Genomic DNA, 20,793 nt, shown 5'->3' on the forward strand with positions numbered 1-20,793 from the left:
TAGATCGTCTTGTATCTTCCTACAGTCACTCAGCTTCGACACCTTAGCGTACCCCACAGCATCATCGGCAAACAACGGCTGATTGCTGCCCACCAGGTCTGCCAAATCATTTATGTATACAGATAACAAGAGCAGTCCTATCTTACTTCCCTGGAGCATTCCTGACGAAACCCTTGTCTCTGGTAAACACTCGCCGTCGAGGACAACATGCTGGGTTCTATTATTTTTCTAGTTTTCGAGCTACTCACATATCAGTGAGCTTATTTCATATGCTCGTACCTTCGTTGTCAGCCTGCAAAGGACCACCGTGTCAAATGTTTTCCGGAAATCTAGAAATGTGGAATCTGCCTATAGCACTTCATTCATTGTTAGCAGCACAACGTGTGAGAAAAGGACAAGCTGACTTTCGCACGAGTGATGCTTTCTACAATCATCCTGATTCGTGGATATAAACTTCTCAGTCTCAAGAGGTTTTGTTATATTCGAACTGAGAATATGTTCAAGGATTCTGCAGCAAAACAAAGTTACTGATATTGGTTTGTAATTTTGCATGTCCGTTATTTTGACGTTCTTATATAATGCAGTCACCTGCACTTTCTTCCAGTCGTGTGGGACTTTGCGCTGGGCGAGAGATTCACGATAAATAAGGTAAGGGGCCAGTGCCGTAGAGTACTCTTTGTAAAACTGAATTGGGATTCCATCCGGACTGGTGATTTGTTTGCTTTGAAATATTGCCGTTGTTTCCCTACGTCAGGGATACTTATTATCATGTCGTTCATACAGCAGTCTGTCCGATGATCAAATGACTTTATGTTTGCAAGGTTCTCCTGTGTGAACGATTTGTTGAACGTGAAATTTAAAACTTCGGCTTTCGTTTTCCTATCTCCAACTACCACACTAGAATGGCCAACAGGGGACTGAGTGGAAGCCTTAGACCCGCAAAGCGTTTTGCATAGGGCCGAGGAGTCTATTAAATTGTTTCAACTCCCTAGACATCACTACAGTAGGGGCCGCGAAGACAAGATCAGAGTAATTACAGAATACATAGTGACCTTTAAACTATCGTTCTTTGCACTGTAGTGAGCGAGGTGGCGCAATAGTTAGCACACTGGACCAACATTCGGGAGGACGACAGTTTAAATCCGCCTCCCGCCATCCGCATTTAAGTATTATGTGATTTCGGCTCCAGACAAATACCGGGACGGTTTCTTTGAAAAACCCACAGCTGATTTTCTACCCGATCATTTCGTAATCAGAGCTTGTGCTCCGACTCTGACGACCGCACTGTCGACGGGACATTAAACCCTAATCTTTCTTTCTTGTTCTATCCTTCCACGGCCCACACACAATTGTGGTGGGAAGAAACCCTAATACGTGTTACAATGCTAAGTAACCTCTGCTGTGCACTTTACAGTGGTTTGCTGAGAATGTACATAGAAAGTCCGCATTGCTGCAAGACACAGTTATTGAACAGCTCACTGCAAAGTCATTCATCTCTTCAGAGAAATACTTTAGTACCACCCACAGAGTTCTTTAGAACCACCGCACATTGCGATACTTCAGATTCACCTGTTGACATGGAAAGCCTGCAGCCACGAATTGCCACGGCGGACTGCTTTACAGCCAGGGCGTCCTTCGCGGTTCACCTATGCCACGCCGCGAGCGTAGTCCTGTCTGGAGCGTAACTCAGCGGCAGATGCGTGCGGATCTGGGAGAAAAAGTGGACAACATTCTAAAAGTGTCAGCTTTAAGGCCCAGGCCCTGATTCACGGCCGAGGCGGTCGCGCACTGTTATGGGATGGGTCGGGACCTGGTGGAAGGGGAATGTCGCGGCTCTGGGCGCGACGGGACAGGAAGACGATCCTGGTGGGGTCGCCAGAGCGCCCGCTATATAAACCTGGCTGTACGGGGTACCGTCACACTTCTGCACTCTGCAAACTGACTCGTCTGCTGCACAGCTCTCCCCAGCCAACAGCCAACATGAAGCTGGTGAGTTCCAAGGCTTTTATTACCTATTTAGAGCAAAGGAAGTGCCTTTTGACCTTCAACTGTACTAAGTGAGCAAAACTCATGATAATTAGATTTGCAGTAAGACTAACTTTGTTGTACTCCAGATATTGTGCTTTCTTCATCGGGATCTGACCATAACATCTCGTTACCACTCACTGAAGATAATGTTTGATCGTCAGGTACTGTGCTTTCCTCACTTCAGTGTTCCTAGGTCCCATCTGGATACCACTTACTAAAGTTACATTTGTATCGCAGTTGGTGTAATATCGATGTACTTCAGATACTGTGCTTTCCTCATCACACTCCTACTAGATTCCACCTGGTTACTGCTTGCTAAATATAATTTTGGATCGCAGTTGGTCTAACAAAGATGTACTTCCGACTGCGTTTTCCTCACCTCCAAATTTCTTTGTCCCATCTGGTTACCACTTACGGAAGGTAACTTTAGAGCTCAGTTGTCCTAACATAGATATAGGCAGTGTTCTTTCTTGACCTCAGTCTCCCATCTAATTAACACTTATTGAAGATCTAAGTCAGGAAATCTTCGTCGCCAGAGACCATAGTGTTATGACACTTACTGTTGGTGCAATGCTCTTGCTATTTTCTAACCTAAGAACGGGACAGCCTAACCAGTTATAAGGAGAGATTAACGTATAAACCGCACCAGAGTAATTATTCTCCATTGTCAGATGAGAAGAATTAGGATAAAGTTCTATGCATGACTAGAGACCAAATTCTGTACCTACGGGTAGAAAACGATGCATTAACTTACTTGTGGGCCCAGCAACCTTTCTTTTTTCTGTTATCAGCTAGTCGATGTACGCATACGAGTATTTCATCGTTTGCTTTAAACGGTGCATGCATTTTTAGCGAAGCCTCTTCCTGTCAGCATTAAAACTTCACAATGTTCAATTTCTTTGGTTGAAACTAAAGCATTTGTGAACAGCAACAAGCGAATCGTAGCTTATTTTTCCATCACATGGCCCGTATTGTAAGAATCGTCTGGTTGATCTGATACTGCAATATTCACTTTCCTTCGAATGTTCGTATTATTGTCTAACCATCTCATTTTCATACGTACAAAGAGAATTTAAATGCGTCATCTCTCTACAGTAGATTAAAATACTTGCTTACGGACGAAAATATCAGACTAATGTAAATAACGCCACTAGATATGCGGAATCTGATATGACTGCCTCACATTTCCTTAGGAAATGATTCCATGATCAGCAAAATCTCTCACAATTAAATTTATTTCTGTCAGCTGTAGTAAACAGATTTACCATTTCACAACCCTCTAAGTGAGCCGAACCCACTAGTGATATTGTGCCAGATCTAGTAGTATCTGATTCGAATACTTTTAGGCTAAGGCGTATTCATCACCTGTAGCCAGCCGGCAGTTTGATCACCCATAAACTCATCGCAATGCTTCGAGTTCTGAGACGTCACTATTTGTGGTGATTTGGACGTACTTTCCGGTATTCATTGTCATGAAAAACTCAACGACACACGCGCTCTGACGTACCTGGAATAGTTACAGAGCTGCCTCGATTGGCTCATCGATTCCCATTTTGAAATGGAAGACTCGCATATAGATGGGAACAGAACACACTTTCCTGTTTAGGCAGGTGAACAATTAGGGTACATTGTGCCCATTTATATACAGGGTGTTCCGAAAATAATCGTTCAAATTAGTACACGAGGCAGAGAACATCAAAGCAAATACATTTAATTACTGTGCATATGGTCCCTGGTGGCAATTTCTGATGCTAGGGGCATTTTACACAAAAGGAAGTTTAGCATGCTAATTACAGCAATGGCATTCGCAGGAACTGCTCGAATTTGCGAGCATTGGCGTGTATCCACGCAGTGCAGCATCGGACCGTTGACTGCCGTGTCCGTTCGAAGATTCCTTGCATGTCCGCTATGGTACCAGCAGTGACGGCAATTCTAGCGACGTTATTTTCTGTTCCCACGACGGTTTCATACGCATGCTGCTTCATATGCCTCCCAGAGGAGGAAATCCACCCATGTAAGGTCAGCTGACGTGGATGGCTACGCTATAGAACTGCCTCGGTTGGTTCATCGATTTTCGAAGATGGTTCTCTGATGATTCCTCACACAGAGGCTGAAATGAGCTGGCGTCCTATCATGTTACTAGTATACCCTATGCCCAACATTCAGAAGTACAACCTCCAGCAGTTCTCGCAACACACGTTCCACGAAAATGAGATGTCTCTGACCGTGGAAGAATGTGTGGTCCAGTCAACCTATCACCAAGAGTGCCGGCCCCCACATTAACACCGAATCGCTGTTAATGAACACCAGGTCAAGACCACATGGATTCAGATGTGTTCAAACATTGCAACTCTGGATAGTAGGATGTCAGTACATATATTCTGTCAGCGACTCTAAGACAACTGCTTAGGTCAGCGCCACTTGCAAAATGCTATCTAACGTCGCAAGCTGAAGTCAGAGACTATATGTTCCTCCTTGAAATATATTTGTTTTGATGTTCCCTACCTTCTATACTAATTTCAACGAATAGTTTTGGAATACACGCCTTCCAAACCGAAGCGAAACTAGTCCATGCAACTGAGCGTTGGAAATACTGATAGGGTTTAAATACCTGTTTCTTACTTAGGATTTATTCATTGTAACTTATCTATGAGAACGCAACAAATCGTATATTTATCATAGCTAATCGTTGAAATTTTATTATCATAAAAGCATTTAGATGTATAATTAACAAACGATGAACGTGAAAATTACCCACTAAAACTGAATCTGTTGACAACGTCGATTTTGCGCCTTCCCTACACAACAAATACGAGAGGAAACTAGCGGTTAAATGTAAGTGGTTATACTGCATGCTGAACTGTAAAGAAAGATATAGACACAAAGAAGGAACCTCAACAACATTTATTTGTTGGTAACTGTTTGTTCCAAATGATCACTTCCATGTTCTGCATGTAGTCACTCCGAATAGAGAAATTCCTTGTTGTAGGTAGCCGTCGTTAGTCTAGGATACTGGCCGCTAAGATTATAAATACTGTAGTCTGAACTAAGGGTCATTTTACGAGTATATATTTATTCAGCTTGAAGCATGTGCTGAGTGCAGAAGGAAACAGATAGACTCCACTAAGTACGGAAAGCCTGTCGTAGAACGTTAAAGGAAAATGTTGATGTGGAAGAAATAGATGCTTCTGTGCTTTTTCCAATTTTGACATCACACTGAGTAACAAAAGAAGTGTGGGCAGATGACAGAGGGAGGTACTAAACACTCTAGCAGATAAGGCTAACTGATTTGATATCTAATACTTTTGAATCGCCGCGCGGGATTAGCCGAGCGGTCCGAGGCGCTAGAGTCATGGACTGATCCCGGTGGAGGTTCGAGTCCTCCCTCGGGCATGGGTGTGTGTGTTTGTCCTTAGGATAATTTAGGTTACTTAGTGTGTAAGCTTAGGGACTGGTGACCTTAGCAGTTAAGTCCCATAAGATTTCACACACACACACACACTTTTGAATCAATTTAGTGGCTGTCAGATTTCATGAAAACAACTTTGATAACATAGCCTAAAACAAAACTATCAGATAAATGTGAAAACTTGTAGTTGACATGTCTCACAACTTCATAAGACCTTGACGTGAAAAAAGAATAAATATAAACATTGCAAGGTAGTGTGTTTCCAAAGGAGGCAAATGGACAAGAGAGGTGAATCTGACGGAATAAAGAAAAGAGTGTCTTCACAGAATTTTTCGGGGAAGATAAACCATCTTATGATATCAAATCAATTGATTTTCAAAATGTAGAGAAATTTAGCGAAGTACAAGTGAAATACCTATATATACGAACTGAGAGTAAGTATCGCAAGTTTCGCTACGTCGAAGAAACAATGAAGAGAATGAAACAACTACAAGTGAAAGCGATAGAAATGCTAACCATAAGACTTCTTATTTAAAGTAAGGAATGGATAGACCATGTAGGACATATTTTAGACGGAACTGAGCTTAAATGATGAAGAATAACAGAAAACAGAAGGGGAAGTATGTTAATATCAAAACTGAGGAAGACGTAATAGGACATGCGAAAATAGTAAGGCAAAAACGTGGGAGGCCGACTGAGACATGCAAAGAAAACTTCAACATAAGCGGTATAGTCAAACAAAGAACTGGCTTGCAACTAAGGAAGATGTATTTCTAGAACAGTGCTATGTATTGTAAAAACTTGACCCAGTTACAGGAAACAAAAATTTAGATTTCTTACCACAAAAAAGTATTTAAATAATGTAGAGATAGATAAAGTACAAAACGAAGAGGTATTACAAAGGACAGGAGGAGAAACAATTCTATGCAAAACCATAATTAGAATAAAATACATAAACTAATTTATTTCATGTATTTATTGCGGTGAACAGATTACCACATGAAACTTCCTGGCAGATTAAATAAGATTACCATATGATGCACGGCATAATGAAACCAGCCAAAGGAACAGTGACTTAAACATAAAACAACTTCATTTAACGGTGAGAGTGAACTCACTCAGAAAGGCTTCTCCTAAGAGTTACGTTAAAATCGCAATCGCTTCTCCGACACACATTTTCGCCGCGTCAGTTTCCAGTTTAACGACTCTTAATAACCGATAGGAGTCCCCGGTTACGAAACTTGGGGATAACGTTTACACCTCATTCACGACTCTCCACCCTACCAGACAGCACACTTTTCGTTGCTTCCACATTTTTTACCTACTCTTAAATGAAAGGTGTGACCGCATCGACTTTCTAATTACAGTTTCGTTGCTGCCAATCTGTGGACACCTTTGTCCTGGCAGATGCAGAGTTTGAAGGGAACGTGTAATCTTCAGTCGGCGTTCCAACTGAACTTAAAAACTGAAAATAAAAGGAAGTGTACTTGAAGCATACTTCTCCATTATGGTGACTCTAATACCACGGCTAACACAAAAACATCAACGTCGTATACGAACCAATGAGTGGAAGGAAGATGACATCCTCTCAGAACAAATAATAACTGTATTTCATTTACTGACTTTCTGCTGCAGGGTCTGACCCCCGCCAAAGGATCAGATGTATCTCATATTCTTTCTCTGTGTAATATTAGTTTCACTTTAGTATCAAACGAGCTTCCGTTGTTTTGAAATATGAGATTCTCCTACACTTGTTATCCTTACACTATTGGTACCGCTGGAAATTGTACATTTCACTCATTTCTTTTGCTTTTTTGTGTACGTTTGTTTCCTGATTTTTCTTCCAGCTATTGCAAACCACTGCGGTGTGTATACTGTAGGCTTACGGTGCTACAGTATTATGTACGACCCGCATAAATAGTGGAATAAAACACACGCTTTAAACTTGTCTTCTGCGTTAAAGATCATTAAGGTTCGGCCGATGTTAACATTTTTTTAAGTTGCATGCGTAAGACGACAGAATTAAATCCTCTTTCGGTCTGTTCACGCGTCAACCGAGACCGTAAATCACTTTAACGCCAGTGTCTTTCAAGTGTGAAGTGCTGCTGAACTGATACTACATAGACAGGATTGCTATTTCAACTAGCTTTTCTTCCTTCTGGCCTAATAATCACGTTTGTCCTATTGCTCGGGCAATATCAAAGCCGTTAAAGCAACCTACTTTATCTACATCGTTCTGCATCCGTTTAGAAAGAGAAATGTAAGTTCGTTCTGCCATCTAAGGTATTCTAGAACATCGATTAAATAACGAATCAGTCACTGCAGCTATGATCCAACATCTCGGTATGGCCGTCACGGAGATCTACAGAGTTACGAGTGAAATTTAGTCTTGTCTTACTGTTCCTTACCGAGTATGTTGGCGATTTTATTGAGACACTGTTCTGTACTGGAGGAGCAGAATTTAAATCCCTGAACAGCAATTCCGATCTATGAGTACAGTGAATTTTGTAAAAAAGTGTCTTCAATTGATCCCTAGGATTGTCCCTTCAAAAGGCTACGGTCAACTCACTCGCACGTTTCAGTAAGTAGCAGAGTGCACTCTTTGTGAAGACAGGATAATACTGCGTACCTGACAGGTAATCAAAAGCAGACCCTCCCCATTGGTGTACAATTCTGTCACCAGCTGAGCTGCCTTGCTAGACCTCACAGTTCAACTGAAAGTATCAGTCCGCAGCAGGTAGCTCTCTCCTCGTCGGAGAGTTCCTTGCGCAGGGCGGAGATTACTCACATCAAGGACATAGTGGAGAATCACTTAATCGACTAATCCGAAGAGAAGAAAATAGTTACATAGAAACTGTTTAATCAACTTTTAAGTAGTATGTAGTCAATACACCGATCTCATCCAGACACCATCAGTTACATCTACAGTAAGTAGTAGAGTATTTCACAATGAAACACGTTTTAATAATAATATGTCATGTAGAAATACATATAAATATACACAGACTAGGTATAGTGCCTAAGGGGAACACAGATAAACGTAAGTATTTAAGAGGAAGATGTGACCCAGACTTTTGCCTGAAGTGATTTAGAAAAGCTGTAGAAACCTTCGTGATGAGTGAAATGCTGAGCGCAGGAAGATGGGGAGACGTTAGTACTATGCACTACAGATATTGAGTATCAGTTTCGCGTAAAGAACCGTTGTACTGTGAATGTATATTATAATGTAATAAGGAATTTTAGTAGTTACTTTTTTCTTACCCACACTCTGAATTTTCTAAGTAATCTTCCATTGTGTAGTATGCATTTTCTAAGAGAAATCTTTCGACAACCTTTCTTAATACATGTAGTTATCTCTTTTGTCTTCTTGAGATAACAGTTTTAATATTTTGATCCGAGATACAAAACGCTATAGTGAGATTTTCGCCTGTTGTTTTCTTGGTAAATAAAAGTCCGAGTTGACTTGTTGCACGATCGTGTGCGAAACTGTGAGATATTGATCTTTTCCCAGCTATGCACGATAGATTGTTAAATGAACTGCTGCAGTGAGGATGACCAGTTTCTTAAAAATTATTACCGTGCACTCTGCCCGAGTTCTACAGTTAATCATTATTCTTACTGCTGTTTTACGTACATGTTTTACACATTTGTTCTCCACAAAAGCATTGAATACACAGGGATGATATGTCAGCACAATGCACTGGTTTCGGAGGAACTGTGCAAAGAGTAAAGACGTATCAGGCTTGCGTGGCGAGAAGAGACGAACAGTTCAGAAGTGATGTCAACTTTTGCCACAATCTCATTGGACCAAGTAACAGTTATCCCCTTAAAAAGAGCACTTTGGTGGTCTAGAACTGGTACAAGGTGCTCATGTGGCCTTCCACCGCTGGTGTTAAGACACTTCAGTGAAATTGTGTGCATGTGCCGGTCGGCTATATGGTATCAGCACTGTAAAATGAGTCGAGAGGTAGACGTGACAAAATGGCAGAAAGAAGCTCTCGTTTCCAGAATGAAATTTTCATTCTCCATCAGAGAGTGCGCTGATATGAAATTTTCTGACAGATTAAAACTGAATGTTGGAATGGTACTCCAACTCGGCACCTTTACCTTGCGCGGGCAAGTGCTCTACCAACAGAGCTACCAGAGCTACCCAGGCACGAGCCGTCCCCATAGCTTTGCTTTCGGCAGTACCAGGCAGGAGATGAGGTACTGGCGGAAGTAAAGCTGTGACGACGGTTCGGGAGTCGTGCTTGGATGGCTAAATTGGTAGAACATTTACCAGAGAAAGGCAAAGGTCCCGAGATCGAGCCTCTGTCCGGCACACAGTTTTAATCGGCCAGCAAGTTTCAGGAGCTCTCTTGTTTGGACAAGCCCATGGTTACGTCGTGGATGAAGTTGCCAGATTTGTTAGTATATCAAAGCAGACCGTCCATGTACGTATAAGCAATGGTGTCCACTCGCAACAGTGTATCACGGCGTAATAACAGTGGCAGTATACATATTCTAACCGATAACAACGGAAGGCGTCACGCCTTATTCATGACAATCTGCCTCAGACTCAACAGGACTGCTCCTGAAAGTGAAAGCAGGTCCTTCTCAAACAAATTCCGAGCGAACATTGCAAAGAGGTCCACATGTAGCTTATATCTGCAGTCCTTTACCTGACGAAAGGCATTGCTCATTGTCACACATACCACTTCGCGTCTTCAATGGGCCAGACAACACAGAAACTGGACAGTAGGGAGCCGTACAATTTGGGCCGACGGGACCGCGATTTCGCCTCTGTTTAAATAATGCAAGGTGTCGAATCCACCGAAGGCGCAATGAATGATTTATTGCACATCGTCCGGTGGCTGTAGTTTAGGCCGCAGGTGATTCTGTAATGTTTTGGGGAGTATTTTAGTATCAAGACTTGGGTCCACACATTCAGGTTACCGTGAACAAGATGATGATGATGATGTTTGGTTTGTGGGGCGTCGAACTACGGCCCGCACAAATTCCCAGTCTTTGCTCAGTCCAAACTCGCCACTCTCATGAATGATGTTGAAATGATGAGGACAACACCAACACCCAGTCATCTCGAACCGTGGACAAGAGCCAAGGTGTTTATTTCAACAAACACGATAACCATGTGTCACCATTCGTTTCTATGTCTTGACTGATGTGCTACGGACGCTCCTGTCTTCCCACATAACAACAGTCGTATTTACCAGACTGCCCACGTACGTTCCTAGTTTGACGAACACTCAGGCACCATGTAGCAACTCTACTGGCCCGCTAAATGTCTGACCGTAATCCCCCGGAAAGCGTCGGGAGCTATTCTCAACACCGTGTGAAACTTAGTAACCAAGGTCCCCAATTTGATAGTTCTACTGGATCTAATCATCAGTTATTATGTTCAACTAGATAAGACATACCTAGCCTCCTCGCTGAACAGAGGCCGTTGTCAGACCCAGGAGCTGTGATGTGTGGTATTTGGCGCCACATTTCGCCGCTGATTACCGTTGCCGCCCTGTGTTTCAGCTGCTCGTTGCCGCCGCCCTCATCGCCGTAGTCGCCGCCCGCCCCCAGAAGCCTGGTGAGGCCGTCATCCTAGAGCAGAGCATTGACAACGATGGACTCGGCCAGTACACCTTTGGGTGAGTATCTGTGCATTCGATTACCACGACCCATACGAAACGTGGGTAGCGGTGGAGGGGAAACTGGGAGGGAGGGGGCCCAAAGACTCTGAAGCCGTTGACGTAGAATCTCACTACCGGCGGGGTAACTGGGATGCCATGTAGACATCTCTGAAAAATCACGAAAAACTGACTATGCAGACAAGATGGAAAAGAAGTGCAGAAATTAATATTTCGTTCACATCGAGATTATTACAGATGGAACCTCGGGTGCGACTGAACGAGGGCGGAGGCAGAAAGCATCTGTGACTTTGACGAACGAAAATTCACACAATCGCGTGATGTGATTTACAAAACTGACTGATGATTTCAAATTCTTGAGCTCCATCCTTCTCAAAGCACAGCCCTGTGTCTCAAGTAGTGAAACAGATCGCCAGGTCGCATGCAAAGTACACATGAAGAGCTGCAGAGGACTTGTGAATCCTTGTTCGCTGTGGAAGAGAATACGCTGGAACTATGGGTTCTTCTATGTAGTTATTACAAAATGAACGGTGGAAAATTGACTAAAGAATATAAGGGCAACAGTAGAAAGAGGAAAAAAAGATAGATCAACTGCTGCGGAAAACTCTTTGGAGCCAAGATACCGTCAGACCAATTTAATATGACCAGGGCCTTCCACAGTGGGGCGATCACAGCAGCGCATCCAACAGCCACTTGTGTTCGATTTCGTAAACACATGACGTCACACCTCTGCGTGGTAGCACACGGAAATGAAATCTTACTTCAGTCAACAGTGAGTCAACATGTAAACCGAGCCTGCAAAGAAGCTACAAACCTCAGAGTGAGTCACAAGACTGACGATAAGATGCCAAGCGCGGCCTTACATGCTCCACCGCAAACCTCTTTGAACATATAATCCACAAATGGGGATCAAACGTTGAGTTTTCCCCAACAAATTCATTCGACCACTAAGTATGGATTATTCGGCCAGAAAGTTTATATACGTGATTACGGAATTTAAAGAGTCTAAACATCTACTGTCACCAGGCTTTTGTTCATCTGTATACCCCGTGTCTATCTGCGTCTGGAGTAGATCTCCATGTGCAAGCGCGAGAACGTTTCCAAATGTTTGCGTAGGCTGCAACTGAGGCGGCACGTGGATAACATCCCCGTATTTACCAGGTGGGATGTGGAAAAGTGCCTAAAAGCCACATCTGGGCTGGCCGGCTCACCGTCCCAATTGCTTTACTCCTGACGTAGGATGCGCTACATTGTTGTCCGAGCAAATTAAAGTGTCGAGTCCGTATAAAAGACGTGCATAGTTGCCACATATGGTAGAGCACAACTTTCTGGTTTTGAGACATGGTCCGGCAACCCGTATGAAGTTATCACAAATCATTCTGGACATCCATTTCCGACGAAATATTTCTTTTTTTCAAATATGGAGGTCATAACTAAGGGTTTCGTCGTTTTATAGAGAAAACAAAGGCAACAGTGTATCAACGTTAGCTTACATCGTGATTCTCCACCAAGAGTCTCCCAAACATTGAAGCATTTTTCAATATTACGAGGTCACAAACATAGCAGAAATCTATTAAAATGTCAGTGGTCAGTTGCAACAAAAGCAAGAAGAGGAGAGACGACGGACAGAATTCGTGTGGGAGTACTCATGAGTACTGCACAAGTGTTTACGATCCTCACGAAGTGGACCTGCAGGAGGAGGTTGTCGGAAATGCGAGACGACCCGTCTTGTAACCGGTCGGTTTAGTTCTTTCGAAAGTAGTGTTAAAGACATGTTCAGGCAACGTAAAAAGAAATCTTAGTGAGAAAAGTGACGTTGTTCCCGCGAAAGGCTTTGCATAAATTTAGAGACAAGCTGATTCAGAAAAGTTCTCAAGCTGTTGTACTGCCACCGTACAAGGAAGAGAAAAGAGGCGCGCCCAGGCGTGCAGAGACAGTCATTTGTCTCTTGCTATATGTGTGAGTGGACCTGGAGATAAAACGAGTAATGGCGATAAGACGTTCCCTCCGACAGGCTACGCTACTAGCGTAAACATTTAGACGCCACCAGTTCTTTTGACACATTGACAGTGGAAATGACATAGCAGTGTAGCGTAAAACCTACTCCGTATGTCCGAGTTAAGAGTTGTCGTTCAGCGAATTGGCGTTCAACTTTCTGTGCGGTAATTAACATAAAGTCGGAAACATTTACCGACAGCAGACATCGTAGTCTAAAGATGACGAGTAACTGTTTTATCAAAATTCTGCAAATTTTCAGCGATACCGTGCGAAGTAAGGATCGGGACGCCCAACATCTTATTATCTGAAAAATAAAAAGGAAACCTGTGGAACCCAGGACAAGAACACGGAAGTTCATAAGCACCTAATGATGACGTCTAGGAAAGTAGTGGAAATAATTTGGATATCAACATAATCTTCATTTGCCTTGACTCTGTTAACTGTACCTTCTATAAATCACCGCAGGGAATACCTCAGAAATCATAAGCTAAAACAGGGTGGACTGTCGTGACTTGAAACGCACAGTCTGGGCTACACTGAAGAATCCATATCGACTTCTCTTCATCGCTCAGCGCTGGTGTTTGTAACCAGTCTACACTCCTCCCTCAGAAATAGAATATTGAAACAAATTTGTTTCTGAGCAAAGCTCTTTGCTTCAGCCACGTTCTATTCCGTTGCTTTCAATGTGGAATTCTTAAAAAAAAGTCAAGTGCTACGTAACCACCTTTTTTTAGGTGAAGATCTGAAAACGGTTACTTTGCCGCCTTATTTGAAGCGAAAGAGCTCACAAACTTCCAGTTTCACGCATCTGGAAGTAGCGAACCAGAGGTTCTATATTCTTGATTAATATTTACCTTCGGAAACATAATTACAGAAATAAGTTCGTTACAGACACTGATAATGCCTAGGGGTATAACAGCAACAAGTAAACATCATTTATTTTACAATTGCTAGTCACCCAGAATTCCTCACACTACTCCTTCGTCAGAGGAAGGTCTACATTAGTACAACAACATAGTATTCAGCATTACTGTCGTTTCCAGCTCAGAAAACAGCTAGACATTCTGAAAGTGACTGAGGTGTAGCCGTTCTGTTCGCACTGCTTCCTGGAATTCGCACTGGAATTGTTGAAGGGTTTGGTATAGAGGATCACACTTGAAACATAACAATTCACCCAAGTTCAATCTGGTGTAGTTCGGAGGAATAGGGCAACTAGATATATAGGGTAATAAAAATGTATACCAACGGATTTCGAGTGGTCGTAGAGGGTGTCTTGAGCAACAGTATGAGGACAGGAACCCGTGTCTGGAAACGTCATCCAACAACACCACGGAGCGTTGAAGTTACAGAGACCAACCCCTGAAGCTAGGCAGCCCCTTTGGCGGCAAATATGAGCTCAGCCGTCGACCCCTCTGCCGCTATCGCGCATATCGGTGCCTGCGCTGTTGTTGTACATGTGCGGACGCATTCGGCACCACATGACATCCTGATTGCCTTCAGTCCAATTACATGAAGTACCGCATGTGTTCGTTCGGCGTTTAGACACACCCTTGCTACTCAAAGAGATGCCCAGAAGCAGGCAGTGGCCTCTACACTTTCGACAGTCTGTACTATCGTTGAATGGCGGTTTCGTAGATGCGTTCTTATGCTTAATTTGTCGTTCAAGACACCTTTTACGGCACCTTGTCTCACAGCATATTTTTGTAACAACGTTTTTTTTTACACTCTAATCTACTCTGTGCATGGCTGTTCATCTCTGCATAGCAACTCCCATGCGTACTTACCTCCATTACCAAATTCACGATTCCTATATGTCTCAAGATGTGCTCTATTAACGGATCCCTAATTTTAATTTAGTTGTGTCATAAATTTCTTGTCTCCCCAATTCCTTTTCCCATCTAATAGAGCCGGTCGTGGTGGCCAAGCGGTTAAAGGCGCTACAGTCTGGAACCGCGCGACCGCTACGGTCGCAGGTTCGAATCCTGCCTCGGGCATGGATGTGTGTGATGTCCTTAGGTTAGTTAGGTTTAATTAGTTCTAAGTTCTAGGCGACTGATGACCTTAGAAGTTAAGTCGCATAGTGCTCAGAGCCATTTGAACCATTTGAACCTTCTATTAGATGTAACCATCCAACCTTCAGCATTCTACCGCCACATCACATTCCAAATGGTCCTTTTTTCTGTCCTCTTCTGTAAACTGTTCATCGTCCACATTTCCGTCCGCTGCTCGTGGTCTAGTGGCTACCATTGCTGCCTGTGGATCACGGGGCCCCGGGTTCGATTCCCGACCGGGTTGCGGATTTTTCTCTGCCCGGGGACCGGGTGTCTGTGTTGTCATCATCATCATTCGTGACATTGGCTACAGTGGATTGTGTAAAAAACTTGAACTGTGTAAAAATTGGGACTTCGTACTGGCGCTGATGACCGCGCTGTTGAGCGCCCCACAACCAAACATCATCATCATCTTCTTCCACATTCCCACTTCTGTATAAGGCTATGCGCCAGACGAATACCTTCAGAAATGACTTCCCAACAATTAATTTTATATTCTACTAGGCACCCGCCCCTGCTTCGCGTGGAAAGAGCTATCTACGTCCAAACGTCTTGTTTGGCGTAGCAGTATAATCGTGAATGTCCGTCTGTTAACAGCAAACCGTTTCAAAATCCCTACAGAAGTTTCTGAGGTTCTTCACGTACAGGCAGAAAAACGCGCCGGGGGCTTCAAATAATGTAGTTAAAAATTACATACACAAACCTTCCGCGTGTATTAGTACGAATAAAACAGTGTCAAAATCGCTACAGCAGTTGCTGAGTTACGCGTTCACACACAGACAGGAAAAAATGGCGGCAGACTTTAAATTTCATATATTTCTGTGCATATTAGTTTCTTTTTTAGAGTAACACTATTCTTGCTATTGCTTCTTTGCCTTTTATATTCTTTATTTCTCGACTGTCGTCAGTTATCCTACATAGTAGGAAATATTACTCATCAGAGAAAACTACCAATTGTCAGTCAGCAGTTGCCCAGTCTCAACGTTCTGAATGAAATTCAAGTCTTTTTCGTAGATGCACCATCGTCAGCGGAAGTGCAGACACTTCCCAGTGTCCTATACCGAACACTGTTAGGCTGGAAAAGACATTGTTGTTGTCAGGCAACGTTCCTCCGGGCACGTAAACTCTGTACTAAGTTTATAGTTTTCGAATCATTCTACTCTTGGTGTGCGATGTAATGAAATGGTTAGCACACTGGCGTCGTACTCGGGAACATGGTGGCTCAAGTCCCTGTCTGGCCATGTAGATCAAGGTATATCGTGGTTTCCTTAAATCGTTTAAGGAAAATACTGGGACAGACTTATGAAAAAGTTATGTCGATTTCGTTTCCCACCCTCTCCCCAATCAGAGCGTGTTTTCCAACTCTACTAAGCTCCTTATTTTCCTTTTTAGCGAGAGCAGTTTTTTCCTCTCTCCGAATAATGCACTTTTTTATGTATGAGTCCAGGGAGTGGAATAAGTACATACAACCGACCTACGTTTAGCTATGTCGCCGACACCATCAACCGACACACGTAATGCGCAGGATATGAGGCCTGGTTGAGGTACTGGCAGTTCACCCTGAACGTATGGGGAACTTCAAAGAATAAGCTACATGTTATTATGGCAGGCGAAGTAATTTTTATTGAATGCTGCTCGATATTTCAAAGTGACACAGATACATGGCACTATTTTTGAATATAGTCACGAAGTCTCCGTAAAAAATAGTCGGTACGTTCTACGAATGGTTCGACAATAGAGAATCGTTCCTTTGCCGAGGACCCTTTGGCAAACCGCTGTGTGAACGTCCTCGTCATTACTTTCCCCTCAGATGTTCTTTCAGGTTGTCAAAAAGATGGAATTAACATAGTGCAAGATCTGACCTACCAGAATAGCATCACCCACGCCTTGGTCAAATAGTGGGCACCATTCCACTACGGTAACGTGACATTGCATTTATTCCATATGCTGCCAGAATTCCACTGCGAATCTATGAGCACTTGAGAGATTTTAGCCACAAGAATCGTACAGTCCCGCGAACTTGAACTTTGGAGTACGTTTCCAGTAGCCGCACCATTTCAATCGCACATTGTCAAGAGCCTGTTGTCTATACGGCAGCATAATTATGTCTGCTGGAAACTCCGAACGTACTCTCTTCTGAGAATGAACCGCTCTTCTTGGCCGCCGGCCAGAGTGGCCGAGCGGTTATAGGCACTACAGTCTGGAACCGCGAGACCGCTACGGTCGCAGGTTCGAATCCTGCCTCGGGCATGGATGTGTGTGATGTCCTTAGGTTAGTTAGGTTTAAGTCGTTCTCAGTTCTAGGGGACTGATGACCTCAGAAGTTAAGTCTCATAGTGCTCAGAACCTCTTCTTGACCAGTGGTCTGAGCGTGAAACGGCCTGTGTTAAGTCTCCGCGTAAATAAAAGTAACGTACCGCGTTTAAATAGGTGAAGAGATCCATTACTGTTCGATGACGCTGTTGGTGGTAAATCAATGGAAACAGTAACTGCCGTAAGATACGTAGGAATAACCATGCGGGATGACCTGAACGAGGATGAGCACATAAAACAAATGGCAGGAAAAGTACATGCCAGATTGAGATTCACTCGGAGAAATTAAACTCATCCACGAATGAAGTGGTTTCCAAAACACTTGTTCGATTGAGTTTTGAGTACTTTTTATCAGTCTGGGACCTATACAAAGTAAGATTAACAGAAGAGCACAGGTAGTTCCAGCTTTCAAGAAGGGTCGTCGAGTAGATGCACAAAACCATAGGCCTATATCTCTGACATCGATCAGTTGTAGAATTTTAGAACATATTTTTTGCTCGCGTATCATGTCATTTCTGGAAACCCAGAATCTACTCTGTAGGAATCAATATGAATTCCGGAAACAGCGATCGTGTGAGACACAACTCGCTTTACTTGTACATGAGACTCAGAAAATATTAGGTACAGGCTCCCGGGTAGATGCCATTTTCCTTGACTTCCGGAAGGCGTTCGATACAGTTCCGCATTGTCGCTTGATAAACAAAGTAAGAGCCTACAGAATATCAGACCAGCTGTGTGGCTGGATTGAAGAGTTTTTAGCAAACAGAAAGCAGCATGTTTTTCTCAATGGAGAGACGTCTACAGACGTTAAAGTAACTTCTGGCGTGCCACAGGGGAGTGTTATGGGACCATTGCTTTTCACAATATATATAAATGACCTAGAAGATAGTGTCGGAAGTTCCATGCGGCTTTTCGCGAATGATGCTGTAGTATACAGAGAAATTGCAGCATTAGAAAATTGCAGCGAAATGCAGGAAGTCACTTGGTGCAGGGAGTGGCAACTGACCCGTAACATAGACAAATGTAATGTATTGTGAATACATAGAAAGAAGGAACCTTTATTGTATGATTATATGATAGCGGAACAAAAACTGGTAGCAGTTACTTCTGTAAAATACCTGGGAGTATGCATAGGGAACGATTTGAAGTGGAATGATCATATAAAATTAATTGTTGGTAAGGCGGGTGCCAGGTTGAGATTCATTGGGAGAGTCCTTAGAAAATGTAGTCCAACAACAAAGGAGGTGGCTTACAAAACACTCGTTCGACCTATACTTGAGTATTGCTCATCAGTGTGGGATCCGTACCAGATCGGGTTGACGGAGGAGATAGAGAAGATCCAAAGAAGAGCGGCGCGTTTCGTCACAGGGTTATTTGGTAAGCGTGATAACGTTACGCAGATGTTTAGCAAACTCAAGTGGCAGACTCTGCAAGAGAGGCGCTCTGCATCGCGGTGTACCTTGCTGTCCAGGTTTCGAGAGGGTGCGTTTCTGGATGAGGTATCGAATATATTGTTCCCCCTACTTATACCTCCCGAGGAGATCACGAACGTAAAATTAGAGAGATTCGAGCGCGCACGGAGGCTTTCCGGCAGTCGTTCTTCCCGCGAACCATACGCGACTGGAACAGGAAAGGGAGGCAATGACAGTGGCACGTAAACTGCCCTCCGCCACACACCGTTGGGTGGCTTGCGGAGTATAAATGTAGATGTAGATGTAGAAGATCCAAAGAAAGGCGATGCCAGGGGATAGTTTGCTCGGTGCGACAGCGTTACGGAGATGATAAACAAACTTCAGTGGCAGACGCTACAAGAGAGGCGTTATGAGTAAAGTAGATGTTTACTGCTGAGAGCGAACATTTCAAGAGGAGTCCAGCAACTTCTCTCTTCCTCGTACGCCCACGACGATAAATTAGAGCTTATACGGAGCTGTATTGCCAGTCATTCATCCCATGCGTCATTCGTGAATGGAACGGGAAAAAGTGGTGCCAGAAGTATCCTCCGCCAAGCTTCATCTAAGGTGGCTTACGACATAGTGTAGGTACGTCATGCCTAGGAAATAGTCGTAATAAAGTGGCCCTACAGGGTAGGTGATGAGACGGCTTTCTCTGCTGTGCCGCAGGTTCAAGACGAGCGACGGGCTGATCCGGCAGGAGCAGGGAGTGGTGAAGAACCAGGGCACGGAGAACGAGGCGCTCGAGGTGCGCGGCACCATCACGTGGAAGGGCGCCGACGGCAAGGACTACAGCATCAACTTCATCGCCGACGAGAACGGCTTCCAGCCGCAGTACACGCAGTAGGCGCTCGCGCCCTCCAGGCCACCAGACTGACCCGCCCACGACGACCGGCACCGCGGCGCTGGGGGGCGTGGGGGCTGAGGGGGCTCACGCCGCGGGAAGCTGCCGACAGAGTTCCTTCCATCTCGCACGACGAGGGGCTGCCAGCAATCTCTTCTAACCCTCCACCTTCTTTTCTCTCTTCTACCCTAAACTGTAAATAATTGTTCAAAGTGTCAATAAAAGTGATTATCAGTTAAAGTTTTCTTCATATTTATCAGTGGTCATCAGCAAAACACCAGCAAACCCTACCCTCGGCTGTAAAGAATCCTTCTCCCACGCGTAAAATGTCCTAGCTCCATAACTTTGTAGGTACGTGTGGGTGCTATCTCCTAAATGTGTTGCCGTTAGAGTTAATAGTAAAGACTAATAAATTGTAATATACTAAGCGAGAAACATTTTCCCTTCCACTATTGGGTGGTGTGTGCTTTCGAGAGAATGTTTCTTAAAGGTTTGAAATTATGTGTAATGTTTATTGGAAGTCTCAAAGTGCCCAATCTCAAATACTGGGCGAATATAGTCTGGGTAATTTTCGCTCCGTGAGTTACGCTGTCACAAGACTACTGACGGAAAAAAATCGTGGCGTCAAAGTAACTAATGTAGAGTAATGAAATTTCGGGAATACATTTGTCTACGCAAAATATGTGAGTGATTAACATTGCAAGGTCACAGGTTAGTGTAAGGGTGAAATAAGCCATTGCAAATGTGAAATCCTGGTTCACTAATAAATGGTGTAGCCATTGGGTGAAAGCATGCCAACGTGTATGCATTTTGTTGTACAGGTGACGTCTGACATTTTCTGATTCAAAAATGGTTCAAATGGCTCTGAGCACTATGCGACCTAACTTCAGAGGTCATCAGTCGCCCAGAACTTAGAACTAATTAAACGTAACTAACCTAAGGACATCACACACATCCAAGTCCGAGGCAGGATTCGAACCTGCGACCGAAGCGGTCGACAGTTTCTGGGATGGAGTTCTATGCATGTTCACTTGGTGCGTCAACCGAGGGACGGTTAATG

General features: G+C 43.7%; 1 protein-coding gene across 1 annotated transcript; it reads left to right on the forward strand.

The window, feature by feature from the left end:
* Positions 1 to 1,867: 1,867 nt before the first annotated feature.
* On the forward strand, positions 1,868 to 19,973 carry LOC126100956 (endocuticle structural protein SgAbd-6). Its single transcript, XM_049911617.1, has 3 exons — positions 1,868 to 1,989; positions 10,961 to 11,076; positions 19,559 to 19,973. Exons 1-3 carry the CDS (start codon positions 1,981 to 1,983, stop codon positions 19,734 to 19,736), a joined length of 303 nt encoding a protein of 100 aa, XP_049767574.1. The 5' UTR covers positions 1,868 to 1,980; the 3' UTR covers positions 19,737 to 19,973.
* The last annotated feature ends 820 nt before the right edge of the window (positions 19,974 to 20,793 follow it).

This window comes from Schistocerca cancellata, chromosome 9 (assembly GCF_023864275.1).
Source record: "Schistocerca cancellata isolate TAMUIC-IGC-003103 chromosome 9, iqSchCanc2.1, whole genome shotgun sequence".
In the NCBI taxonomy this organism is placed as follows: domain Eukaryota; kingdom Metazoa; phylum Arthropoda; class Insecta; order Orthoptera; family Acrididae; genus Schistocerca; species Schistocerca cancellata.

What these genes read in the sequence shown, in the direction of transcription:
- LOC126100956 (XM_049911617.1), top strand. An exon ending in CTCGGCCAGTACACCTTTGG is followed by an intron (nt 11,077 to 19,558) that starts GTGAGTATCTGT and finishes GCTGTGCCGCAG; the next exon opens with GTTCAAGACGAGCGACGGGC.